Raw genomic sequence first — 26,771 nt, forward strand, 5'->3', positions numbered from 1 at the left:
CCGCGATCGCGACTGTGACGAGGACCGGGGCAGAGACTGTGCCGTCGGCGGTCACCGAGGCCTCGCGACAAGCAGGTCGGACGGGCGGGGGTGCCGAGTGGGGCTGCGGCGCCCGGGGGCTTTGTCGTTTCTCCGGCCGCCGAGGGCAGGCGGCGTGGCCGGTCCGTGTCCCTGGCGGCCGGCTGACTGGCTGCCGCGCGGGGCCCGCGGGAGTGTGGTCGTTCGCCTTGGCGTGGGTCTGGGCGGCCCCCGCACCGTGGGGGGAGCACGGCCCTGGCCCGGCGGATGGCGGGGGGACAGGGCGCGCGGGCCCCGGGCAACGCTGGCCGGAGCTGCGCGGCCTTCCTGGGGCGGCGCCCGTCGCGAGCAGCGGGGCCCCCGCGGAGGAGGCCCCCGTGGCGGGGCTGAGCTCGGAGACGACGGGACGCGGGAGCCGCGGCGCGCCCTGGCCGCCGGGGGAGCGGGGCAGCGCCCGGCCCGGGACCGCCGTGCCTAGAACCGGCGGGCCGCGGTAATGCTGCCGGTCGGGACGCGCTCTCGCCCGGCGGCGAGGTCGGCGGTGCGGGCGCTGATTCTGTGGACTTTGGAGCCGGCGAGGCGTGCCCCGCGGCCGGCGGGACCCGGCACCAGGGCGGGCCCTTGGCGCGGGGTGCCCCGCCGGCTCCTGCCCCCTCGGCAGCACCGGCTCCTGTGCGGTCAGCCTCCGTGCAGGCGCGGCCAGCTGCCGGAGCTGCCGCCCGCCTCGCACGGACGGCTGGCAGGCCGGGAGCCCCCGAGGGAGGCGTGTGTTCGTGACAACGGTGGCACCGCCTGGAGTCCCAGTCATGGCTGTTTCCAGGGTGCTGTGGGCTGTGGGATTCGATGTTCTATAATTAGGCTGCGTCTTCGCTGCCAGGAATGGCTTTCAGTGTAAGATAAATAATACATGTTTGCCCTTCTGCTATGTAACTTGTGTGGATTTTCTTTAACCCTACTGTAGCCAACTAAGTTTGCTCTCCACAACTAGGGAAGGGAGAGCAATAAGATGCTTTAGTGAAAACGCATGTGTTGTGAGATGAGGGAAGAAAGCCTATGTGTCGTAATGCCTGGGCTCCCTCCTGGAACACCTGAAGCCCTTCCCTCTCTGGGGGAACCTGCGAGGAGGAATAGGAATCCAGATGAAGCACTGGCTTGGGCAGATGTAGGTAGTCGGGGACAGCATGCCTCCAGAGGCTCACGAAGCACTGTAGAGAGCACCATGAAAGTTGCGTGTTATTGTGGATGGCACATTGTAGCAACAATCCGCTGGCTGCATTGGATGCTGTGGTGCTTATCCTCTCTCTGCATAAAGGATCTAGAGATCAAACGCACGCTTCCAGGTGGCGCCAGGCCCAGCTCTGCACTGCGCAGTGCTGATGCAGTAGGACTCCCAGAGATCTTGTCCTGTATCTGGTCGTTTTTGCAGGCACAGCAATAGCGATCACACAGCTAGAGGGTTCTCTGCAGCTCTACCTGCTTGTCTCTAGGGGCTGAGATGGGGCAGCAGTGAGGGCACAGGTGAGGATGATACCAAACAGGATATAAAACCTTTCGCTGCAAGATTGAGTGTAGGATGGAGGGTGCAGGGTGGGGGTGACTTTGGCCATCCAAAAGGAGCTTGATGGTGGGCTAGAGCCCCTTGGGCAGGATGCGATGGCAGCTTGGGGGCTCTGCCCTGCTCCTTGGTGCTCCACTTGGTCCTTGAGGAGGGAGCCCAGGGCTTGGTATGGGTGCCGCTTTCTGCGCTCCCAGGAGAGCATCCTGTTTCTGGAGCTCGGCTGCATCTCCTCCCCTCCCCCTGCTGCAGTGTGGTTGGCTGCCGAGCGCCTGGTGCCTGCGCTTCTGCTAGAACCGGAGGGCAGCGCGGCAGATGCCGTGGGAGCTGTGCATCGCTGCGGAGGCTGCCTTCTCTGCGGTACTGGGGCCTCCGGGAGTGCCAACGCTGGACAAGCCACTGCAGGCAGCCAGGTACTGCTCCTCTTCTGTGCGGGGTGGGGAAAGATTCCCATCCAGTGACTGAGATGGGCAAGGTGCCCAGCCGTCCTCTAACAAAGGACCGTTTTGAAGTGCAATTTCGGGCAGAGCTGATGAAAACTCTTCTGCTTGGGAAGCTTACAGTTAGCCAGGTGGGCACAGAATTTCTCTGTGGTGATATTGAGGAGGGATGAAGGGGTTTCTCTGGCTTGCGTGTCCCAAGGATACGCAGCGGGTGTGCCTCCTGCTGCCAGACAAAGCCGGAGAAACAATGACGGAGGCAGCTCCTAGCACACAGTAATGGCTCTCAAACTTTCAGAATCTTGTTTCCTCCCAAACCTTCCTCCTTTTAATAATAAACTGCTTACTAAGCTATTGTGAAATAGAGGTGCACCCTACCAAAGGCAGGGGGGCAAGGGGGCAATTGCTGATAAGCTTCTGGGAGGGAAAGGATGCGGCTGGGAGGAGGTGTCTGACGAAGGGCTGGGGGATGGCGTGTCAGCAGAATGCTCTTGCCAAGCAGCTGGGAGAAATTTGCACAATAGTAGGAGGCAGCGGCACATTACCAGTAACCGAAGGCTTCGCTGTGTGTTGCATAGCTGGCATTTGGCACTCTCTTGTGGCTCCATGCTAAGGTCTCCTCTAGTGCCCTTGGTCTCCTGTCTCCAACGCCACCGTGGAGAGATGGAAAGCACCTGTCCCTGCCTCTGTGGGAGGAGGGTGGTGTTCAGCACACATCGGGTCAAAGATCTGGCCAGCTCAGACACAGGGTAAATAAACATGGCTGAGCTTTGCTGTAGTTGGCAGAAGGAGCAGGAAGAGCGTGTTCTCTCATCTGCTGTTTTGGAGGAATGTCCAGGTTGGAACAGCACTAACCCCAAATACCAAAATGGCTCTCAGGGCACAAAGGACATGTGGCAAAAATTTGACTGTGGCAGAGTTACTGGATAAACGCTTGATTTGCTAGGAAAGAGCCATGTAACTCCTCAAAGGACTCCAGCTGTTTGGGAGAGCCAGAGGTAAAACAGATCCTTTGCTTATTATGCTGGTAGAACTTTGTCTCTGTGGATTCGGATGCCCTGTTACGATTTACAAGACCTGTTTGCTTCTGGAGATGTTAGCTCAGTCTTGCAGCCTGTAGTCAGCTTGTCTTTGCAGCTGCCCCAGGTACACCGTAGAGGGAGTGTGGGCACTCCAGAGCCCTTCAGGGTACACAGAGTGGCTCCAGGACGCTTACTGGTCCTAGCTGCATCCTGGCCATCTCCTGTACTCCTGAGGCACGTACAGTGCATAGCTCTCACATTAGACAGATACCTGCAGAGGTACTGGCTCCTGGGAATTATTCTGCCTGCTTCAATACTACATCATGCTGTCAGGGCAAGGTAATGGCTCTCACTCTGTCTTTTATAGAGCGAGACTCCCAATCAGATTCTGAAGCTAGGAAGAGATGCTTGTCCTGGCTTCATTCCAGCTGCTTAGCTTTTGTCTCTGCTAGCCTGGAAACAGGTTTTAATGTTTTTCCACTGTAGTCCTAGGCACAGCAGATGCAGAATGGATTTGGTGAGCTGCTGCAGACATGAGCAAGAGTTTAAAAACAAGGACTTATCAGCTGATCTGGAGGTGCTAGCACAAGCTTGCTGGTAGGGGTGGTGAAGTCTGCTATTCTAGTTCCAATGGCCTGCTGAAAGGTGCATGTTTCCCTGGCCAGCTGGGGTTGTAAACAGCATGAACTGCAATAAAGAGCAAAATGGCTTTTGCTAATAGCATATGTAGGTGCTGTTTTGTTTGGTTAATTGTTCTGTTGGGGTTTTTTTAACCCTTGTTTCCTCCAATGTCTGTATTCTTTGATTGCTAATGAATGAAAGGAGTAAGAGCTTTCTGTTCTTGAAAGGAATGAGTGATCTGATACAAAGCCAACCAGGCCATCTCCTCTGTCTTCATCAGGCATATATGCTTATTGGAATTGGATCCTGCTTTGGTAACAGGAATTGCTTGCTTTGGTCAATCAGAACAAACCCTAGCAGCTCTCCACTTACCTTTTCTAGCTGTGGGCTGGAAAGCAAGAAGGGAATGGGGAGCTCCTGGGTCCTTTCTGTAGTGATGTGAACCTGAGTCACTGTAGCTGAGTCCCTGTAAAGCCAGCTTACCACTACCTTGCTCTAGGTTTCAGGAAGGTTATGCTATGAAGTGTTTTCTGTTAGAAATTGTAGGTGGTGGGGAGCTGAAGCTGAGAGGAGTGTTTTTAGTACTGAAAGGAGCCTCGTATCTTCTTTCCACAGAGCCCTTCCACTTGAGCTACAAATCTAGTTCCTTAGTCCTTGTTCAAAGCCCCTGGGGCTCTTGCAGCCTGCTGGTTAGCACAGGCTTTCCCAGCGCAGACCTTCCGGGATCTAGAGAAATCCCTGGAGCTTCACACTCAGCTAGAGCTGGCATGTGTCAGCTGCTGCTGAAAGAAGCAATCCTGGCCTTGATGCCCGTCCAGGGGATGGGAAGGGCTGGGCTGTTTCCAACAGCACAGTCAACTTGTACTGAGTTATGCATGACTCTAAAGCTTGGGGAACTGGCTAGGTGAAGCCTTTCTGGGCTTGGAGATTGACTTTAAAACCATGTGAGGGGATGCCTGCATGCTAAGGAGAGTCCTGAGTTTTGGGCGTGGGAGAATGTGGGTGAGACAGCTCCTTGCCTCCACTCGCTGCTCTGCTGCTGGAGGTGGATTGCATTGCCTCTCTCGCTCTTAGAGGGACCCTCTCCCCGTGGGACCTTGCTGAAAAGGAGATGTGTGCTGCATTCCCTTCCTCTGGGCCTAGGGTCAGTTTGTAGTGCTGTGGTGCCTGGCCCCTTTGTCCTGAAGTGATGTTCAGCAAATGTAATAAGGAGTTTATCTAAGGAATTCAGATGAGGAATTTTTTTTTTGGTTTTTCTCCCCTCCCACATGAGGATGGTTAAGCCATGGGACAGGAGTCTGAAGAGCTTGTGGGATCTCCACTGTGGGAGATGAGATACTCAACCCTTGACTAGACACAGATACCTGATCAGATACCTGCTTTGAGTGAGGGGATGGACCGGAGGCCTCCAAGAGACATCTAGACATCCCTTCCAAGTGATACAACAGCCACACTCTTATCAGTGGTACTTGAGGTCATCTGTGTGTTGGTTTGACTCTCTGGACTGCCTGCAGTGCAAGAAAGGGCCAGGCTGTAGGCTGGAGTTGGGACAGAACTTTGAGCAAAAGGTGGGGCTCTAGGTGTCCCCTGTTTTGGTAGTAGGGTGGAGAAACTCATGAGCCAGAGACAAATGGTGACAGAGGACCTCATGCACGTCAGAGTTTGAGTGACATCTTTTGGCTTTGGGATTGCAGCTCAGAGATGTGCTGAATATGAACTCCCAGGGTACTGACCCCTGACTGATCTGCTCTTTGTATGTTCTTAGTGGCTCTAAGGGAGCACGAGATGTACCAGGCATTTCTGGCAGTGGTAACAAGCATCACAGAGCATCGTTCCTGCTCTGAATCTCACGTGAACCTCAGCAGACACATATCACATGGTGGAGCTGTATACTGCAGTTATTCCACCAGTTCTTACTTGTAAGAGTCCAGCATTTGCTCTCTACTTTCTGGCTCTTATTCATCTTGCAGTTCTTAGTGTTACTCTGAAGCTGATTGCACACCCATCTGTCCCTTCATTTGCAATACATCCTTCTCTTGCCTTTGTTTTTAAAGCCTTAACGTGTGTGTGCAGCTGCTCTTAGCTGTGAAGTTCTTGGACACCATACAGAGCTGATATTTCTTGTTTTACCCATACTGGAGCAGCTCTGGAAATGTCGGATGTGCACCAGTTCATCCCTTTTCTGTGGCTCTGTTGCAGGTGGCCTGGGATGGTGATCTTGAAGCACAGTGGCTCTTCTGGCAGTGTCGTGGCAGTGTGCAAGTTTCCTGGCAGTGTCAATATGTCCTGGCTGTGCAGTGGAAGCCTCAGAGGCTCTGTGCAGCTACCTGTAGTCTCCTACAGTCTCTGTTTGTTTTCTGACACTATGGTATCAAAATAAGGAGAAAACTTGTGCTTATGACACAGTGTCTGCAATGGTTGCAACCTTGGCACTATGTTTGCTTTTTACTGATTTCATTTTATATTTTAGCATCCAAGGTATTAGGTCTAAGTTTTGTTGCAGTATTCCTTAAGAGTGGAGATTCAGCTGTATATTGGCAAACTCGTAGCTTCGTTGGAGGTCAACCAATCTTTTCAGAGACCCTTTATTCTGTTGTTTAACTATAATGAGCTGGCAGAGGTCCAAGGGGAAAAAAACCCCATACCTCCTTGCTTTTATCAAGTTGTTTTGCTTTCCAAATACATAACCTTACTGTTTCTCCAGGTAGAAAAAGCATGTCTCACAGCATGAGACTGGGATAATTATTGTGAAAATAAGACTTTAAGCCCTGTGTTTCCATTTCTAAGTGCTACTATCTCTATTTGTCTCCCAAATGTGTTCACCCATTCTTGCTATGGGTCAGACTTACTCTTTTCCACAGGAAGCTTTTTTCCAGAACCCAGTTGTTGTCTGCAAATACCATATCCTTAAATCACCTTCTCCTACTGAAGAATTTGCTGCTAAAAATCCGTGCCCACTTCTACACAGAAAGTACTGTCAGCCACCTGCAGTTTGAAGGAAGCAGCAATTATTGTCTTGACAGTATCGCTTGTGCGAGTTTGATGGTACCCTGTGTCTCACATATACTTGCTCTAGGGACATGTAGGGAGTCAGTGAAGTGAACTGTATTTGTGGAGGCATATGTAGACCTGAAGTCTCTGTCCTATTGTAGTTGACTCCTGATTTCCCTGGTGCTTATTTTCTTTGCTCTCTGTAGTCTTCTAGCATTAGGCATTGTAACCTAAGCTTTAAGCTTCCCTTGGACCCATTCAGTGTGGCATCCTTGTTTCTGTTGTGGCAACTGTTGTGAGTTTAAGATATAAGCAGTGAAGCTTCCAGCTCTTTCCTCTTACAGCTCTTGCATGTGGGAGCAGTTTTCAGAGGCAGAAAAGTGGGCTAGTGAAATTGCTGATGCTCAGTGATTTCCGGGTTACATACTTGAATACAGGAGGAAGGTTTCTGCCTGGCAGAATGTGCTAGTTAGTGGATTCCCAGCTGATTGCTGCAACTGCCACAAACCTCAGTGTATGCATGTTCCTTCCCTGTCTTCCTGCAGCACTTCTCCAAATGGGAGCAGGGGAGGAGAGATGAGATGGGTGTTGCCAGAAAGCCAGGCTATTCTAGCAGCTCACTGTAAATAGGGAAGACATGTCAACTAGAGCAGAAACATGCTGATGGACACCTGAGCTGTGACACCCGCAGAGCCAAGAGGAATGCAGCAGGATAAACTAGGAGCTGAGCTCTCCAGCTCCCGAGGAACTCACTGGAAAAATCATTCTTCCTATTGCAGTCTGAATCTCCCCCTGCCAAAGGCAAATGATGGCGTCTCCTCTTCTCTCTGCAGGAACTTCTGAATGCCTTTTCTGTCTGAATAAAGGACACTCAGTGCCATTTACTGAATGTGTGGGAGTAGGAGTGCTTATACAGCAGCCTCAGCCTGCCTGACCTTGGCTTTGGTTGCCATAGAGTATGTTTCCTCTCTGGAGGGCTGGGCACTGAGTGTAGACCTGCCAGCACTGGGGAGAGCTAGAAATAAGGCTCTGTAGGGAACAAGTGTCACTTTGGAGGATAATAAGCTGTCTCCTACCAGTGTTTGTTGGTTTTATTTGCTGTGCAAAAGATAGCAGTGTTTAAGTGACTTCTCTCCAGTCTTGTCTTTGTTTTCTTGTTGGTACTTTGAACTGAACAGCCCGTGCACTGTTCTCAGGTTTTGCACCCTGTGTCCAGCCTGGACAATCCCCTATCCACCCTTGAACACTGGAAGCATGTTGGCACCTAGCAGAGCTGTGCTTCTAGGATGCCATCCCAGGGGTGAAAGACCAGAGTTCTGTAGAGATGTTTGCACAGCCAGTGAAAGAAGAGGAGCCTGTGTTGGTATGTTCTGAGGATCTGTGGATATAGTTGCAGAGTAGGATGAGTCTGATGTGCTGTGGGTCAGGATGCCTAGATTATTTTCCCTTCTCTGTCTGAAATTTTTACAGTTCTGAAAAACAAGTTGATTGTGGGGGCTGTGAAATGCTTGAAGCTTTTTCTGCTGGAAGGGCCGAAGAAAGACAGGATGTTGCTGGAGTAGAGGCACTGGTGTTTTAATACACAGCTCAGTGATTTCTCAGTTGAGGAGTGTTCTGTGAACAGTGGAATTAATGAGGCTGATTTTCTATGGATCTGGGTCTTGTCTGACTCTATTACCTAGCAAGGTGTAAGCTCTGGTGGCTTTTTGTCATGATTTGTAACATGTTCTTCTTCCCATTGTGTTTGTATTGTACATTTTAAAGATGGCAGCAAGATCTCTGAATGGATGTTAAGTAATGCTTCCACAAAAACTTTCAGCATTTCACAGCTGACCCAGTACGCAGAGGGACAGATGAAGAGGCACTTGTGCTGCACAGCTGTGTGCGCCTTAGGACAGCTCTGATTTTGTTGTATGCTGGGTATGAGGCTGCTCCTGAGGGATTTCCTTGTGTCCCAAGCATTGCCTGTGCTCCAGAGGGCTCTCGATTTCCCTGTTTCTGAGTCTGGGGCTGTGTTTCTCTATGAGTTGAGACCAGTGTTGGGGCCATTTCACCCTTTAGCAGTTGTTACCTTGGCTTTTGTGGAAGCAGGTAAGTGCCTGTTGAGCCTTTCTGAGAGACTTTCTGAACCCACTTTGGCACAGGGCAACAGTGCTTTGCCAGATGTGGCAGCGCTGGCATCCTTTTGGGCTTTTTCTGGAGCTGGTTTTTCATTTCTTCTCTCTAAAGCAAACTGGGAAACATCATGGTCTAGATGAGACTTTTCAGTGTAAAATGCACAATGCACAGGATAACTGCATGTGGACCATGGCAGATACTCAAAAGCAAAGAATATAGTGAAGTATGGCTCAGGGTTGGTGCTGGATCATGAAGTGAATGTGAAGTCAGCATTGTGACTCTTGGGTAGGTGGGGGCAGACTCTGGTCTTGCTCAAAGGTATGAACAGGAACCCAGTCTTCAAGAAATATGAAGTGTTTCTGCCCTGGTGATGTTCAGTAAGATCTCTGCTGTGTGTTGAGAGTCTGCTGGCCTTCATGAGGGATGGATGCGCATCACTGGAACAGAAACTGAAGAGAAGCTGAGAGGAGAGCTCAGGCCTATAAAAAACTCAAGGAACTTCTGGAAGAGTGTGGCTAAAGAGGTGGAAATGGGTGGGTGCAATCTGATGTGTGTACTTATAGTAACTGCCCCAGCACTGTTCGCCATCTTCACTTTCAGTGCTGCAGTGAGGAAGAAGCTGGACCTCTCAGGGCCCACTCCTGGGCAGGGATGGTGGTAGCTGAGCTGGGGGATTGTCCTGAGCCCCCCTGGGTAGAGGGCACAGCTGGGGAAGAAAGGAGCCCTGCCAAGATGAAGAGCTCTGCTCTCTCTGTTCCTGTACCAGGGGCAGCATTTCCACTCGCTCAGTAAACCAGGCACAAGGCTGCTGCTGAACAAAGAGCTCGAACCTGCGGAGGTGGGTCCTGCAGGAGGACAAAGACAAATCTGTTGACAGCTCTGCCCCCACCTCCTCTGGCAGAGCGCCTGGGTGTTTGGCCAGCTTCTGGCCAGCAGGGCCCTGGGTGCTGAGGCTGCTGTGCCTCCTGCCAGCTCTGGGCGCAAAGGTGGTGTGGCTGGGCAGGTGCTGCTGGTGCAAGGCATTGCAGCAGCAACCAACTGCAAGGTGGGTGGTGGCTCTTCTGCCATCGCTGAGTAATGTGAAGAGGCTGCTGGGGTGGCCCTGCAGGAGGAACGGCTGGGGGAGAAGCTGAGAGTGGGTTAGATGAGGAAGTCGTGGAGTGTCCAGGGCACTGTCAACCTGCCATAAGGAGTCTTGCCTGCTTCTTATGTCTCTTGCCCTCTGGCCTGCTGTCTTTCCTTAGCTCCTGGATTTTCTATGCAGGGATCTTGCAGCCACGCTAACGTCGTGGGTTGTAGTGCTTGGTGTCCCTGTGCAAAGGCAGTAGTAGCTCAGTACTCTCCTGTTGTATATCTGGGGGAATGGTAGAAGTACAGAGTCTTTAAGCTATCCTGAGGAGTCCTTGGGCTGGCAGCAGGGCAAATGAGGCTGGAAAAGCTGTTAGTGTTTCAAGCTGACACCCACACAAGGGTTACAGTAGTGTAACTGTAGCAGTTGGTGTATGTAAGCTTTCCCACACAGGCTGATTCAGGTCATGCTTGCGATGTTATGTCCTTTGTCACCACGATGTCCACCCTGTGCTGGAGCTGGGATTGTCAGGGTGTGCTCTTCTGGACAGGGAATTTTTTGTTCTGCCCAGTAAGGCCACTGATGCCTTCCTGTCTGAGAGATGCTCTTCCAGGAGATTTTTTTTTTTTTCCATTGAGAAAGCAGAAAGCTTTGAGCTGCCATCCCTCCACTTTCTATTCCCGTTCTTCTGCAGTTGGAAGTGGTGTTGAGCTCTGACAGCCTCCTTGCATCAGTGGTCTGTGGGCAGGAGGCATACGCCTTGCAACCCCAGCTGCCAACTACAAATCTCTCTGCTCTTAAATGGAAGCTAAATCAGCTTTCTTGGTGCTGGGAGCGTGAGGGTGTTAGAGGTTAGCACTGATTCTGGTCTTTTTGTCTGCTGTCCACGTGTGCCACCCACACTGGTTGCCAGCACTCCATGCCACAAAAGCAGAGACACGTGCCCTGACAGCTGTGTCCTGCCAAAGTGAGAGAGGAAGATGAAGGGGAAGGGCTTAGCGTGGACAACCAGTTGAACACTGTCTCTGGCTGCTTGAAGGAGGCTATGATGCTTGTGTCTGGTTGTGGATCTCTGAAACAGCACTGAGGCACTCAGATTCTCTCTCTCTCTCCCTCTCTGTAGGGCTGCAGGAGCAGGGCTATGTCCACCATGGTGTACCCAAGGGAGGAGAAGCTGGACAAGCTGAGCCAAGAGGAGATAATTTCCAACACCAAGCTGGTGATGCAAGGGCTGGAGGCACTCAAGAATGAACACAACTCCATCCTGCACAGCTTGCTGGAGACCATCAAGTGCCTGAAGAAAGATGAAGAAGCCAATCTTGTGCATGAGAAATCCAACCTGCTCCGCAAGTCAGTGGAGATGATTGAACTGGGGCTTGGAGAAGCTCAGGTGAGAGTGATGGGTTCCCCACTAGGTGTTACCCAGGATAGACAGGGGAAGGCGGGCATGTGGCCATTTCCCATAAGCTGCAGGGGCAGCAAAGGGTTGTGTGTAGAAGGCCAACGTGACCGTGAGGTTGGGCCATAAGCATGCATGTGAGGGAGATACAAGATTGTGGTAGTTACTGACTGAAACTCTTAACAAGGTGATGATGGCATTGTCCAACCATCTGAATGCTGTGGAGTCAGAGAAGCAGAAGCTACGTGCTCAGGTGCGGAGGCTGTGTCAGGAGAACCAGTGGCTGCGCGACGAGCTTGCTAACACCCAGCAGAAGCTGCAGCGCAGTGAACAAACAGTGGCTCAGCTGGAGGAGGAGAAGAAACACCTTGAGTTCATGAACCAGCTGAAGAAGTATGATGAGGATGTCTCACCCTCGGTATGCCCTTTTCCTCTCTAGCAGCTACCTTCGAGGGTGGGAGAGGTTGAACCGGCAGGATTGCCTAGGTGTGATAACATTGACCTGGATTTTTCCCCTTCCCAGCTACTGTGCACAGCAATGTCTCTAACTAAAGGGAGCATGCATGGGGCAGGGTCCCTGGAAGAACATAGAGTAGCATGCCAGGGTGTGCTGGGGAAATTTGGCTTTTAGTTTTGTTGAATGAAGGGAAGATGGTGGCAGAGACAACAGGGGAAATTGAGGGTGTTGGTGGGCTGCAGCAGAGAGAGATTGGCAGCTGACTCAGCTGAGACCGCTGCTGTCTCCTCTGAGAACCGATGCGTATTGTGATTCCCATCCTCTCAGGAGGAGAAGGAGGGCGACTCCACCAAGGACTCTCTGGATGATCTGTTCCCGAATGAGGAGGAGGAGCATGGTCCTGGATGTAAGTGTTTGCTCATGCACGCTTGCTGGCTGTCTCTGCTCAAGCCTGCTGTGCCAACTGTGCCCATGTTTATTTGTCTGTGCCTGCAGTGCCCCACCAGCACAGCAGTGCAGTGGCAGCTGCCCAGCAGGGAGGCTATGAGATTCCCGCACGCTTGCGCACCCTCCACAACCTTGTCATCCAGTATGCCTCACAGGGACGCTATGAGGTGGCTGTGCCGCTCTGCAAGCAGGCACTGGAGGACCTGGAGAAGACATCAGGCCATGATCACCCTGATGTGGCCACCATGCTCAACATCCTGGCACTAGTGTACAGGTGAGCATGATGGGGAGAGCAGGGCTGGGCCAGGAGAGCTTTCTGCCTCTCCCGTTTACCAGGGCAGTGCATTCTGGTGACAGAGAGCTCCCCCAGCTTCCAGTGGTTTGCCTTTCAAAAAGGTTTTGGCACAGATGAGGCGTTTGGACTGCCAAACTCCCTGATATAACTAGGGAGTGACTAAGGTAGGGAGGAATGGAGAAATGAAAGGGCTGTGGGGGCTGGATGTGTGCAGAACGAGGATGTGTGTGTTGTTCACAGTTCTGCTTGCCATGGGCTGTGGTGTCCAAATCCCAAATAACTGGTTGCCTTTGTACTGCAGAGATCAGAATAAATACAAAGAGGCAGCACACCTCTTGAATGATGCTCTTTCCATCCGTGAGAAGACCCTGGGCAAAGACCATCCAGCAGTGAGTGTCTCCTCCTCTTTCAGCCACTTCCCTTGGCCTGTGGGTGCTGCTGGGGCTAGAACGGTGCCCTTATGGTGTGTCTGCAGCCAGACTGCCAAGGGACAGCAGTGTGCTCTCTGATGTGGAGAGCGCTGTTCACATGGTATGGGGCTCCATTTTACTGCTTCAATATTTCGTTCTGTCTTATTCAGTCTAGCGTGTCAGGAGGTGGCTTCTCCTGGATCCTGCAATGTAGGCAGGGTAGCCATCTGCCTCTGGACCTCCTTATCTTCAGAAACATCTGTACTGCAGGCATGAAGGAAATGGGACAGTCACTGCTACTGCTGGTTGCACCTCTTGTTTGGTCCCATTGGGTTCTGCTTTTGTTTCACAGAGAAGCTTATGTCTCTTCAGGTGGCAGCAACTTTGAACAATCTGGCTGTTCTCTATGGCAAGAGAGGGAAGTACAAAGAAGCAGAGCCACTGTGTAAGCGAGCCCTGGAGATCCGTGAGAAGGTACTGGTCTCCCATGCTCCCCTTCCTTCCAGCTCTCTCTAAGGGTTTTCCCCTGTTACCTCACTGCACCTGGGAGATCCAGGACCTACCTAGTCTCTTCAGCTGCTGATTCTGCCACCGCCTTTCCTGTCTCTCCAGTGTTTGCAGCCTTGGAGAGACCTGCCAGGAGGTGGAAGCTGGGATTTCTCCTCTTTACCTCCCTAGTCCTTGGCTCCTGTTTGACATAAGCATGTCCTGGAGGGACTAGAGTGTTTACCAACTCCAGGAGTCCACTGCAGTCTTTAAGTGTTGACTTTTTGTGGCTTCTCTTCTTTTGTTTACCCAGGTCTTAGGCAAAGACCATCCTGATGTGGCCAAGCAGCTGAATAATCTAGCCCTGCTGTGCCAGAACCAGGGCAAGTATGATGAGGTAGAGTACTATTACTGCCGGGCCCTGGAGATCTACGAGAGCTGCCTAGGTCCTGATGACCCCAATGTGGCCAAGACCAAGAACAACCTGGTGAGACCCTGGGGAATGGCCATGTGGGGATGGGGAGTGGTGCCATGGGAAAGGTGAGCATTGCCTGGTCCTTGAAGAAGGAGAGAGATACCTACAAGAGGGGGGGCAGAGTTAATCTGTGTTGTCCAGTGGGGCTGGAGCCATTTTCTTGGTTGCAGGCCTCCTGTTACCTGAAGCAAGGCAAATACAAAGATGCAGAGGTGCTGTATAAGGAGATCCTCACCCGTGCTCATGTGAAGGAGTTTGGCTCTGTCGATGGTTCGTACAGCAGAAGCTGTTGGGGCTGGGGAAGGGTGAGCAGTGCGGTCTCATGGCTCTCAGCCTAGGCTTGGCTGGTTCTGGTATCCTATCCAAGATGGGATGTCTTGCAGAGTCCCTGTTGGGCAGCCCTTGAGACACTGCCATTCTAGTGTGTTATACTGCTCCACCTCTTCTCTTAGAAGGGGTCTTGGAGAGCTCTGGCTGTCAGTCTTTACCGGGTTGGGAATAGTTGTGGCTAGAAAGGAGAATGTGGCACAATTGTTCCCAGGCATAGGCTGAAGTTCCTCCTGTACACCTGGCACAGGTATTCCCCCATGGGAGGACCTTTCCCTTCCTTCCCCTGCCCTGCCCTTGCAATGTGGGTTGCCTTTCTCAGGGCTCTGGCCCAGGGACCAGGGGGATCTGGAAGTCTTGTCACTTCCCTCTGGTGAGCTGCTGGCTCCGGGGACAGAGTGCTGGACTGTACAGGAGGCAGAGCCCCAGTGGAAGTAGCAGAGCAACAGGGTGAGGTGGTGAGCGAAGGTGTCTTGCATTCTTCCCCACGCAGATGAACACAAGCCCATCTGGATGCATGCAGAGGAGAGAGAAGAGATGAGCAAGGTGAGTGAGCTGGTGGTGCTTCCTGTTGATAGCAGCAAGAGCCTTGGGAGGGGAAGGAGATCCAGTTCTCCTTTCTTATCACAGCCAGACCCTCCTTCCTGCAATCTGAAGAGCTGCCATGGCCACTGATGAAGGCCAGGAGAGGTCTGGAGAGTGGGAAGAGAGCATGGCTGCTCGTTGGGGCAGCAGAGAAGGAAGGCCCTTCGCAGAGCTTGATGCTGTTCCTGAGGCAGAAGGTTGTTCAGCCTCTCAATGGTGGCTGCATGCTCTCTCTTTGATCTAGTAATCCCTCTAGGGCACACAGATTATGGACGATGGTGGATGGCAGAGGGTTGTGCTGCAGGGCCTTGGCACTCTGTTCCAAACTGCTGCTAGTACCCAGTGCACAACCCGCTTCTGAAGCAGTCCTAAGGTTGCCTGAGGAAAAACGGAGGTCGAGAAGAAACTGCTGCTGTCACCTTGCTTAGGAAATGGAGCCAAACCTCCTGAAAATGATCTCTGCACAGGGCAGGCCCTAGCTGTTCTATGTCCTAGCAGGCCTCTGAAAGAGGACAGACATGGGTTGTGCTTGCCTCGGACGAGGCCAAGAGGCCAAGAAGCTGTTGCTCCTGTTGCTCAGGCCCTGCTTTTTGCTCAGCTGATAAATGCAGCAGAGTCCTGTCTCTCTTTTTCCCAGGTCTAAGACCTCACCTGCTTTTTGGCAGGTGGGTGAAGCAGCAGAATGAAGGGCTATGGTCTATTCCTGTAGCTGCAGTGGGCACAGACACTCTCTCTCCTTTTCCTTTGCCCTCAGAGCAGGCCTCTTCCCTACATGGATTCAGACAGCAGGCTGGCAGGCTTGGCTTAGTGATTCCAAGAGCAGGGCACTAGCAGCTGTCTCCTGCCAGCATGCTGTGTCTTCTCCTTGAACCCCTCTGTGTGGCCCCCAGTGCAGGGCAGTGCTCGGCTCCACCTTGCACTGCTCTGGTTGCTGCCCTACGGAGGCTCTGCTGCAAAGAGACTACACTTGCTGTGGCGCTTTCCTATGCAGGAGAAATCAAACTTGGGAGTAGAGACCAGGCTCCCCTTGTCCCCTCTGAGACTGAGGCACCTCTGATGGTATCTTTGGAGAACAAAAGTAGATATAATGTGAAGCTACGCTCCAGATAACACAAGCTTTGCTACAGGGTGAGAGAACAGGCTCAGGGAGCTACAGTTGGAGTGAGATTTGTGTTATAGCCTGTGGCAAGGGCTAAGCCTCCTTCCCTGCCCCTGGGGCTCCTGTCCCCAGGGCAGCTGCGTCCATGTCCCATGGCACAGCATGACTGGCATGGCCTTCCCAGCCAGCTGGTGGTAACCACAAACCTGCTTGTACTGCTGGCCCAGGAGCTGGGGCTGCTGTGCTCTGCTTTGTGCTGTGTTTCCACATCTCCTATTAAAAAGCATCAAACCTCTGTTGCAGAGCTTCACTTCTTTTATTTTTTTTTTTCCTCACCCTTCTTTCCCTGTGCTCTCAGTGGCAGCAGGGGAAGGCCAGCTAGTGCCAGCAGGAGGGCCTTGGGCACAGCTGGCAGCCCTGGCCTTCGAGGCTCTTTCTGCCCCGGGGAATTTGATACCTTTCCCCTTGGATTCAGCCACCCTCTTAGGGCTGCCTCTATGCAAGCTTCAGGGATGTTTGGAGTCCTGAGCTCTCCTGTCCCTGGGGCCTGCCCAGGCTGTGCAGGCTGTAGTGCAAGGAAACCCACATGTGCCTATGGCTCAGGCAGGCTCCAGCATGTGGGGTAAAGATCTGAGAACTGCTGTGTAAGTAAGAAAAATGGTCCCTGTGAAGCCAGTTTGTTCCGGGCTAGAACCCCTGCCAGAAGGAAACTCCTGCTGTGGAGCAGTGGCCCCCTGCACCTTCTTGGTGAGAGCAGCCCTACTGGGTTTGGGGCTGAGTGGGGTGCTTCCTGCCCAGCCCATGTGTCCTGTGGGTGTGGAGCCAGGGACATGGCACACCCCCAAGTGCTTGCCATGCACCTGGGTGCACAGTGTGTGGACAGGCAGCTGTAGAGTGCAGCAGTGATGATTCCTGTCCAGGTGCCATGGTCCCTACTGACCCAGGGCAATGCTGGGTAGCAGCTAGTGCCCTGCGGAGTGGGTTTTCCTGGCCCTAGATCTCTCTTCTTGAGCATCAAGCTCTGCTTCTCCTCCTGTTGCTCTGGCCAGCAGCCTCTTTGCTCCTGGCTGTGGCAGGGCCAGCTGGCCAGCTTTGGAGTGCAAAGACCGAGCATGGAGAGGAGACAGCCTGCTGGGCTGAGCTGCTGTGGGGCAGGCCTGGCCTTGCAGGCAGAAGGCTTGGATGTGCCTGGCTGATCCCTTTGCTAGCCATAGTTAAGGGGATTTAGTGCCCATGCTGCCTGGCATGCCTATGAGGTTTTTGTTGGTTGGAGTTTTTTTTGTCTCCCTTTTGCATGCTGGAGAGAGTGGGGTGTTGTGTCCTCCAGAGTGCTGTGAGGATGGGCTATGTTCTCCCTGCTGCCTTTGGTACCATGGAAGGGGCAAGGAAATGGGATTATGTTTCTTGCTGGGGTGGGGACATCACTTCTGCTTGTGGCCCAAATCCGTTGCAGCAAATAGGCTTTTAGCTTTCCCTCTAGGAATGTGCTGGGCTTCATCACTGTGTTTGCATGTTGTGTTTCCAAAGGCTGGAGTGGTGTGGGGCTGCAGCGTGGGGCCCGACACTGGTACCCAGTGGGAGAGCACAGGCCAGAGAACAACAGTAGGTGCAGGGCTAACAGTTCTCATCTCTCCTCACCCTATAGAGCAAGCACAGAGACAGTGCTCCCTACGCTGAGTATGGCGGCTGGTACAAGGCCTGTAAGGTTAGCAGGTAAGAGGTGGATCATGGGCAGCTGTGGGCTCTGGAGAGAGTGGCCCCAGGGCTCCCTTACATCTATTCCCACTTCCATCTATTGCTACAGCCCGACTGTGAACACCACTCTGAGGAACCTGGGTGCGCTGTACCGACGCCAGGGGAAGCTAGAGGCAGCTGAGACCTTGGAGGAGTGTGCAGTTCGCTCTCGGCGGCAGGTAACCCCAGAGGGACCTTCCCTAATGGGGCAGGTTTTGTGGGGCTTGGGGTGGCAGGTCATGGCACAGCATTTGGCTTGGGGTGTGGTGAGGGACTCCCCTAAGCCTTGCAGCCTCTGATGTCCTTGGTTTACATTCCCACGACACCAGAGCACCTTGATGGTTGGGCTTGTGTTTGTGCAGGGATACACACGTGTGTGTATGTGTGGGGCTGTGCATGTGTGCATGGGTGGAGCAGATGTCAGCATGTGTACATGTGGGGAAGAAAGCATGGCTTTTTGAGTGTGGTAATACTGCAGCTGGATAAGGGCAGGTTACTGGGCTTTGTCAGTTACTGAGGAAATCGGCACTCGCTGGGTTGTTTTCTTCCCGCTAATTTTTTTTTATCCAGGGAATGCACTAGGAATTTCTTAGAGTACCTCTCATCCTAAACTCCTCTCAATCCTCAAATAATAGAGCAGGAGCTATAAGCAGCTAGCACAAAGACTGAAGGACAGCAGAAACCTTCACACACCAAAATGTGAAGGAAAAAAGCTGTCAGCTTTGGGGTAGCAAGCCCTTGTCCCTCAGGGTGGTTTATGGCTTGGTCAGGGCTCACTGAGCTGGGAAGCCAAACAGGGACTGCTAAGACCAGGATGCCATTTGGCTCCATCCTTCTTGTACTGGAGAGTTTTGGCTGTGATGGGACAATGGCCAAGAGAGGGGCCAGGACCAAGCGCAGTGATGGCACAGCAGATCACTAGACAGAAAGAACACAGAAGAGCAAAACGTGGTGCTTCCTTATCCCTTTCTACTTGCAGGGCATTGACCCGATCAACCAGACGAAGGTGGTGGAGATCCTGAAGGAGGGCAACGGCACAGAGAGACGTCGGAGCCTGGGGGGCAGCGTCAAGTACGAGAATGCCACTGATGGTAGCGAAGAAGTGAGTATGGGCGTGGAATGGAGCGGGGTAAGTACAAGACACCATCAAGAATGGCCTCAGCCGGCTGCCAGAGGGAAGGGACAGCCTGGCTCAGGGCTGTCCCCGCGTGGCCTGTCGTGGCATCCTTGTCTGCCTCCATTTGTTCCCTGCACACTTCCTTCCCCTCTTTCTTGGCATGAGCCAGCTGGCCCACAAAGGTGCGTGCCTGGGCCTGGCCAGGTATCCCCAATTGAGAGCTCCTGCTTCCAGGGGCAATGCACAGCATGAGCTGGTCCTGGTCCACCCCTAATCTTAGCCTTGCAACCTTATTAACATCTCTCCCTGCTGCTCCCCTCTTGAGGCCCTGGCTGAGAGCATTGGCCCCATCTCGGGCCCACACAGCCTCTGCGAGCAACTTGGCCGGCTGTCCTGCACTGTGCCACAGGTGATGCTGAGCCTGGGGAGGGTCGTGTGTGTATGTTCCTGGTGTGTCTGTGGCTGAGTGAATGCAGGACACGGGAATAGTCTGCAGCCAGCATCTTTGCTGTTCCCCTCTCCTGGTCGCATGCCCTCCGTGGGCTCTGGCCAAGTAGAGGTGGTAAAAGGCAGGTCTCTGTGGGATGCCAGGCTAGGCTGACTGGTGGTGGCAAAAGAGGCTGGTGTTAGCTGAGGCACAGACAGGGTGACCTCAGCCTATCTAGGCTTACTCTGAGACTGAGAGGCAGCTTTGGTCACTAGTGCTGAGTTTGGAGGAAGGTAGCAGTCCAGGTCTGGGACAGATGCCTTTCGTCTTCTGCAAGGAGGAGGAGGATGGAGAACAGGCAAGCGAGCATGGTGCTGGTGGGTGCTTGGCTCAAGGGCTGCTAGAGCTGTTAACGCTTACCGTTCCTCCTGCAAACTCTAGTTGAAAACATAGTGTTGCAGCCTGCCATAGGTGACACAATAGGCACACAGAGTCCTTTGCTCCAACCTCACATCTGCTGTCACTAACCCTTCCCTACCTGGCTCAACTCTATCCCCACCTGCATGAGCTCCCTCTCTTCCTTCTTCCTCTTCCATGTTGCCATGACAGCCCCTCAACACCCAAGCCTGCAGCCTGCTGGCTCTCTTGATTGTGGATTGTACCAAGGAGGTGGCTTGAGGAGACCTGGGAGCAGAGCTTTGAGGGGACCCGGCAACTTTGCCAGATGCAGGGCCATCCCCTGTCCCAGCTCTTGGCATCAGGAGTGAAGAGGGTCCTAGCCTTGGCAAGGCACCAACCTTAGGCGCTTGCGCTCCCTGTTAATGGAAGGGCTAGACAAGTGCAGAGGCAAGGCTGCAGGTTTGGTTTAGGATTACCTGATCCCTGTGCCAGCTGGTGTCTCTCTGCTGTTTCTCCTGGCTGTGGTTGGTGTTGGGTAATCACTTTGCACACAGGTGGTGGTCTGGGAAACCTTCCTGACGGTCTCCAAGCTGATCATCGCAAGGCAAGCAGGCAACGCCACCCTCTTCCGCAGCATGACCTAGCCAAGGGGGATAGTCCCTGCTCCTATGACCCTTCCGCAGGGGGCTTGGCAGGGCTTGCCAGGCCCAGCCAGCTGTAGATAGATGGTGTGAGGGTTAGCCCAGCACCCTAGGGGACACAGCTGCTGCCACATGATGCTTGGTGCTTTTTCCAGCCTGCTGCATATATGGCTAGCCTCCTCTCCCCAGTCAGCAGCCCTGCACTGGGCTGCAGCTCCCCCGAACAGAAGGCTCAGACAGCTCCCGCTGCTCCTGTCTGTCACAGCCAGTTATTCCCTGTGCTGGTCTAGAGACCTTGGACATGCTGCTATGCCTTAGCTGTTAGCTGCTGTAGGCAGGGCCATGGGAGCACCCGGGGTGCCAGTAACCTCTTTGCCCTGCTGCCAAGGGTTGCTCTGGAAGCACCATAGGGCCTGAATGAGCTACTTGCTGCCCAGGTAATTAAGCTGGGAGAGCCAGGGTCTGGGCAATGAGAGCAGGGGTGGCACCAGCTCAGTGGCACCAAGGCCTTTACGGGCACCCCATGTCCAAGGGGCAGGAGCAGGGACCCCTCAGAGCAGGAGGTCCAGACCATTCCTCCCTGAGCTAGCTGTTCCTGCCAGCCTGCTTCAGCACTCTGGCAAAGTTTCAGCCTCACAAGACTTCCTCCCTGCCCAGACGTGGCCTGTTGTCTCTGCATGCAGCCTGGGCCCTGCCCCAGCTGCTCCTTGGGTGGCCTACAACCTCACGGCCTTGTCAATTGTGTCTCTCTCCTCTCTGTGCACTAGGCTTAAATGCCTCCCGAGACTCCCTCTTTCCCCTCCACCGCAATCACCTGGATGTTTGTGTTGTATCCTCCGACTTTTCCTCCACACCATCCCTCCTTCCTCGGCAAGAACTCCACGCCAGTCCCCCAACCCTCCCGGTGCGCGAGGGCACCGCGACGCCTGCAGAGGAGTCCCTGGCCACGTGGCCCAGCTCCAGTCCCGTGGCCAGCAAGAGCAGGAAGAATCTGCGAGGAGCTGCCTGCTCCCCCAGGCCAGGGCGATGGGCCCACCGTCCCCTTGCGTGTCCCCCACCCCCAGCCTGCTCTTGCACATCCCTGGGGACCACGCCTGCGGAGGATTGTCTTTGCTCCAGGCGTGCCGACTCCACCGTCAATAGACATCCTCAACCCTCCTAGCTTGTTCCCTCCATCTCTGCAGAGGCCAGGACGGAGTCATGACGATGGGAGGCTGTTTAGGACAGAGAGGCTTGGCCTTAGCAGGGCAGTTGTGTGCCCAGTTACTTTCTTCCCCGTAGGCTTAGCTGATGTTAGTGCCCTGTAGAAAACCTGCGCTGGCCACCGGTGAGCTGGGTTCTTCCTGCAGCACAGAGTAGTGCTTGTCTTGCTCTCCACCCTGCTGAGCTCCGCAATCCAGGGGCAGCATGTGGCTCTCCCTGCAGGGGCACAGATATGTGGGGTGACCCATAGCTACTGTACATCCAAGATGAGGTGATGGGGTGACAGCCACGGGCTGTGCATGAAACAAGGACCTGCCAGGACAAGCAGTTTGATTGCAACCTCCTGACCTGATGCTGTAGCTGAGTTCCTTCCGAGATGGCATTAAGAGGTGAAGCAGGTCCCCGTTGCTTCAGGGTCCCCAGGTGTGGCTGCTGGGAGAGGGAGAGGTGAGGGTGAAGCTATTTGCAGTTCCTTGGAGTCAGGGGGAGGGTAAGAAGAAAGCAGAGCTTTTCTGCAAGGGGCCGGGCCCTAGGCCATTAGAAGTGGCCAAGATGGGGAATTCGCTGGTTTGGAGCAGAGTGGTTGGGAGAAAAAGGAGGTGCAAAGAAGGATAGGAGGAAAGGAAGAGCTGGGGCTTGGGGTGCTCTGAGCATGTGGGGGCAGATGGGATGGCTGGAGGGAGATTTTCACAGGAGAATGGGACAGGTTGCTCATAGAGAAGGGCAATTCTTGAACACAGGATGTGGCTTGCCAGTTGTGGTTCCTGGGGCTGTGACTCCTTGTCTGGTTGTCCCTAGCCAAGTGCGTGGGAAATCAGTACCCTGTCACTGCCAAGGAGACAGTGCTGACCCTGGCCATGGATGGGAGTGGCACGATGCCTCTGACAGCACTCCAAGCCTGCACAGAGTCTGGTGCTGTTGGTCACTGCTGAGAAAGGGTGTGTTTCCCAGTGCCAGACCACTGCTACCTTGGGCCTCACGCCCTTGGGTGCACACCCTCATCCCACCTCCTGGAGGAAACAAACCTCCCTGGCCCTCCTACCTGGGAAGAAAGCTGGGGAGGCTGCAGCGAGCAGGACAGAGCCCAGAGGCCAGCGCAGGCCATCCCCCTGGCTCCCCTATTTATTTAGCTAGATAGTTTTCTCTTACGCTAGTCATCTGGCAGGTTGTGATACAAAATGTGCTCATGTCTGTCTGGGCCTGGCTTTCCTGTGGTGGTGCAGAGGCCATAGGGCACATGCATGCTGCTCTCCTGGGAGCTTGTGCTTGCTGAAAGGATGTTTGTCCTCAGGATCAAGGGAGTGTGGAGCCCACGGCTGAGTGGTCTAGGGCTGCGCCTTGCCTGCCTCTCTCTCCCCGCGCTGCTCCATGCTCCTGGAGAGTGGTGAGTCCCCAGTGCAAGGTGCATTCAGGCCTCAGTGCCACCTGCCCCTATGCTTTGCCACATCCTAGACCTGGTGCTGTAACAACCATACCTCTGATTAAAGGTAGACAGACCCGAACTGCTGCCCTGTGCTTCTTTCCACACTCTGTAGGCCAGCGTCGGTCAGCCCTGGGGTGACGGATTCAAATGCTGCTGGAGCAAGTGTGGGGTTGCTTGGTGTCTGTGTCTGTGCAGAGGGATATGCTGCCCCCAGGGCACCTCTCCTAGGCTGAACATTGGAGATGAGAGACTCAGCTCCACTGTGCCTCTCCCTAACCTCCAAACTGGGGTTGCTACTAACCTCAGCTCTGTAGCTGTGTGTGGCAGGGCTGCTCTGGGGCATCTGAGCTTGGGCCTTCCCCAACAGGTGTTTCCATTAGCCAGAGAAGTGCCCCATTGTGTCCCTCAGTGCTGAGCTCCACATGCTGCCAAATCCTGCCCAAGTCCTCTGCATCCATGCAGCAGGCAGAGTGGGAGCATGCAGTGCAGAGCAGCTTGGTGGTGGAGCTGCTTCTTTGTTTCTTTGAGTCCTCTCATCCTGGTGGGTGCAATGGGATGAGGGCTCTGTGGTAAACCAAGCCCCATAAATGTTCTGAGCTAAAAATAACCCTACAAAAAAAGGGAGTGGGGAGAGAAGGGAGGCTATTTTTAACCCAGCATGCAGCAGCATTTGGTTCTGGTGTTGGTCTGCAGTCAGTCTGCATCACTGCAGCTGAGAAAATGTGACTCCATCCTCCCTGACCCCAGAGCATACTTCCTGGCTGGATCCTGCTGCCCTCGTACCATGGTTCCGCTCCCCTGCCCCATCTGTGTTCCCTTCTCCACCCCTGGCTTGTGTGCCCTCGCAAAAGGAACAGTGCCTGTTGGAAGTACCCTGCAGGGAAGGTGGTGACCAAGTGCAAGTCTGGTGCTAAGGCAAAAGACACCCCACCCCTGTCTTTGCTAGTGCCACATACTGATGACCAGCTCCTCCAAAACAACGTGCCCAGGATGCCTGGTGCAGGAGTTGAATTGTTTATCTTGGTAATGCTTTTGGTACTCTCTGCATTCCTGGTGAGTGAGTCCCTTGCAGCAACAGCACATGGCACCCAGTTTGGAAACCCTTCATCCTGAGGAGAAAGTGAAGAGATTCAATGCACTTGGCTTATCCAAGAAGGGATGAGATGAATGCCAGGATAGAGGTTCGCTGTAGGAAAATTCCTGTTCAGCTGTTGGAGAGGGGTCTAGTCTGGGTCAGCTTTGGGTAACCAGAGCAGGGAAGTATTGAAAAGGCTTCCCCAGGGCCATAACCCGTAGGGGTCAGTACAAGGGGGTGACTGGCCTAAGGCAGAGACCTTACTTACCTACAGAGCTGCATGGACAGTCCTGGGATAACTGCTGCTGCCAGCCTGGGCCACAGGGCACTTTGGTCATTTGAAATGGTACAAAGGGGTTCAGGCATCCTCGTAAGGAGCAAAGGGCTTTTGAGGTTGCTTTATCTCCATTTCTTCTGCTCTGATGTCCCAGAGGCCATTGGGATCAGGAACAGGGAGGACTGCTGTTATCAGGCCATCAGAGCACACATCAGCAGCGGTGCTACAGCCTTGTGTAATGAGCATGTCTGGCTGCAGGGGAAAAGCTTGGTGCCCTGATGGCACAGTGGCACGAGGTGGTGTCATGCTGGCAGCATGTGCCTTGCATGCATGTGGAGCTAAACACAGGATGGGCTAGAGCCTGTCAAGGGCTGAGAGTGCCTTTCTGAGTACTGAGCACTTCTAGGGGCATGTGGGAGGAAATGGGCTAGGGAACAAGACTTAGGGCTGGTTTTGGTCTTTGGAAAAAGCAGGCAGCTGTAAAGAAAACACTGCAGTGCCACCCTGGGGCAGCTATCAGGGCTGGGCACAGCTAAAGTTCAGGGGCCAAGTAGAGTGGTATCTGCTTGGCAACACAGTGCTGGTGGAGCCAGATGAATACATCCCAAACAGAGCTGCCTGAATTGCTCAGCAGGCTCAAAGCTAATCGTCTCAGGGGTATTAGAGGTGAGACAGGGCTGTGTGTGCATGTAGGACTGGTCTTGTCTGACATGAGTGAGACTGTAGGCCTGGCATGCAGGACCAGGATGTGCATCAGGATGAGTGGTGGATGGAGAGGAGAAATAGCAATGGCATAGAAGGGGGAAGTGGAAGGATATTCTCCAGATAGCAGCAAATGAGTAGGGAGTCTTTGAAACAAATGTCCTGGCAGCATGTGCTGGCCTGACAAAAGTACTCCCAAGCTTGAGGCTTGGTGCTTCCCTGGCCACTGGGACCTCCTTGGTAGCTGTTGCCTGAGCTGTCACAGGTGATGGAGCTATGGCATGTTTGAGCAGGACTGTGAGGATGCCAGTGCCATTTGTACTGGTCATCTGGTGCCGGTCAGTAGCCTGGCTGGGTGTTACGCTTGCACTGAGTAGGACATGAGCCAGGCCATGGTGGTGGGAGTCCTGGACTCCAAGGTCATCGTATCCAGTGGAGAACCAGGGTGAGGGGCAGCCATGTAGTGAGCAGTAAGCCTGCACTGGGCCAGGGCTAAATCCTCAGCACAAGCGGGCAAGAGGGTGTTTGGAGCCAAGCCCAGTCTGGCTACTCGTTTGCAGCATGCCAGAGCCTGATCAGTGCTGCTCAGTCGTCGCCCTGGCTTGTGTCTCTATGTCCAGGATGGCAGTGGCACCCTCCAGCGCAGCAGCTCCCTGGGGAAAATCCGGGATGTGTTACGGAGGAGCAGTGAGATGTTGGTCAAGAAACTGCAGGGCAATGGTCCCCTGGAGCCCAGGAACACCAGGTAGGGACTAGGGCTGTGAGGGCCAGGCTGGGTGCAGGGCAGGTGCAGGACCTGCCACCTTGGGGGTCGAGGTCTGGCCAGGCACAAGAAGATCACACCTGCTCTCCTCTGCTTTCTCGTAGCATGAAACGAGCTGCATCGTTAAATTACCTGCACAAGTCTAGCGATGCTTCGTTTGAGGTAAGCACTGGGTGGGCGACAGGGCTGGTGCAGCAGTGGGTGCTGGGGTGGGGCTATGTGGCCACAGCTGGCTATGGGGGCTGTGGCCAGTGATGCAGGCGGTGAGGGGCACAGTAGGCCACACATGTGGAGCTTGAGACTCCACCAGAGGTGTTTATCTATGCAGATGTACTCTGCTGCTGTGTGGTGCTGGAGCTACTCTATTTTCCCAAGGGGTAGCCTGGGCCAGTGCCCTCACTGCACCCCCTGGGCAGCTACACAGCCCCTCTTCTGAGATCATAGCTCCAAAACTGGAGGTATTGCTTCCAAGTAACCACCTCCCTGCCTGCTGAGCTCAGCAAACCCTCCAGCCGCAGAAGGGCAGAGGTGGTACCTAATGTGACCGACAACAGCACTGGGGGAGTCCTGACTCACAAGGCAAGGGGTGCAGGAGGTGGGCTGGCAGCTTTGTGGGCATGGGTGTGGATTGCAGGTACTGGTCCTCATGGGCAATATATTTTCCAGGGCACCCAAGGCCTTCGTGCAGAGAGTAGAGGCCTCAGCGCCAGCAGCATGGACCTGTCCTCCCACAGCTCCCTGCTCTCCTCCAACTGACCCGCCTGCAGGTGCCCCTGGCATCCAGCCCCTCTGCTGCCGGCACATCACAGCTTTGTGCTGCATGCCGCAGCACCCAGCACCCTGCCCACCTCAACTGCTCCGTTTCCCCCATCGGCGGCTCTTGTGCCACTTGTCTGCCTATCCCACCCGCGGCCCCAGGGCGGTCCGCAGGCCCCGGGAGGCCGTAGCTAGTTCGGGAACCGCAGCCTGCACGCACGCTCCGCAGCTGCACCGCCGGGCCTGGCAGCTTGGGTGGCAGAACGCTCGGCACCACTCGCACACGTCAGCCAGGTCGCAGTGCCAGTCTGGGGGGAGCGCGGCAGCTTCCCTGCCCCAGCTGCGGCGAGGGAGGAGCGGGGGCGGCCGTGCGGTGGTGCACCCCGCGTTGGTTGATGGCTGTACTTCATTTTATTAAATAAAACCCACCCTGGAAGCGA

General features: G+C 54.1%; 1 protein-coding gene across 4 annotated transcripts; it reads left to right on the plus strand.

The window, feature by feature from the left end:
- Positions 1-26,673, plus strand: KLC4 (kinesin light chain 4). 4 transcript variants are annotated; one of them, XM_086631809.1, is made up of 16 exons: positions 1-75; positions 10,958-11,224; positions 11,421-11,651; positions 12,018-12,096; positions 12,186-12,411; positions 12,734-12,821; positions 13,215-13,316; positions 13,642-13,815; positions 13,974-14,073; positions 14,624-14,676; positions 17,460-17,527; positions 17,619-17,727; positions 18,528-18,650; positions 25,433-25,557; positions 25,680-25,737; positions 26,242-26,673. In XM_086631809.1, the coding sequence occupies exons 2-16, from the start codon at positions 10,976-10,978 to the stop codon at positions 26,329-26,331; spliced, it is 1,875 nt and encodes a 624-aa protein (XP_086487935.1). In that variant the 5' UTR covers positions 1-75; positions 10,958-10,975; the 3' UTR covers positions 26,332-26,673. The 4 variants fall into 4 exon arrangements, with proteins under 4 accessions (XP_086487935.1, XP_086487933.1, XP_086487936.1 ...); XM_086631807.1 differs by having other exon boundaries at positions 18,528-18,677; positions 26,242-26,672; XM_086631808.1 differs by lacking the exon at positions 1-75 and adding an exon at positions 1,911-1,986 and having other exon boundaries at positions 18,528-18,677.
- Positions 26,674-26,771: the final 98 nt, after the last annotated feature.

The sequence above is a fragment of the Tauraco erythrolophus genome, chromosome 2, assembly GCF_009769465.1.
Source record: "Tauraco erythrolophus isolate bTauEry1 chromosome 2, bTauEry1.pri, whole genome shotgun sequence".
Lineage (NCBI taxonomy): Eukaryota > Metazoa > Chordata > Aves > Musophagiformes > Musophagidae > Tauraco > Tauraco erythrolophus.

Excerpts from the sequence above, each read along its gene's own strand:
- KLC4 (XM_086631807.1), top strand. The coding sequence starts at position 10,976 with ATGTCCACCATGGTGTACCCAAGGGAGGAGAAGCTGGACAAGCTGAGC. Across the intron at positions 14,677-17,459 it reads AGAGAGAAGAGATGAGCAAG|AGCAAGCACAGAGACAGTGC; the intron begins GTGAGTGAGCTG and ends CTCACCCTATAG. Across the intron at positions 17,728-18,527 it reads CAGTTCGCTCTCGGCGGCAG|GGCATTGACCCGATCAACCA; the intron begins GTAACCCCAGAG and ends TTCTACTTGCAG.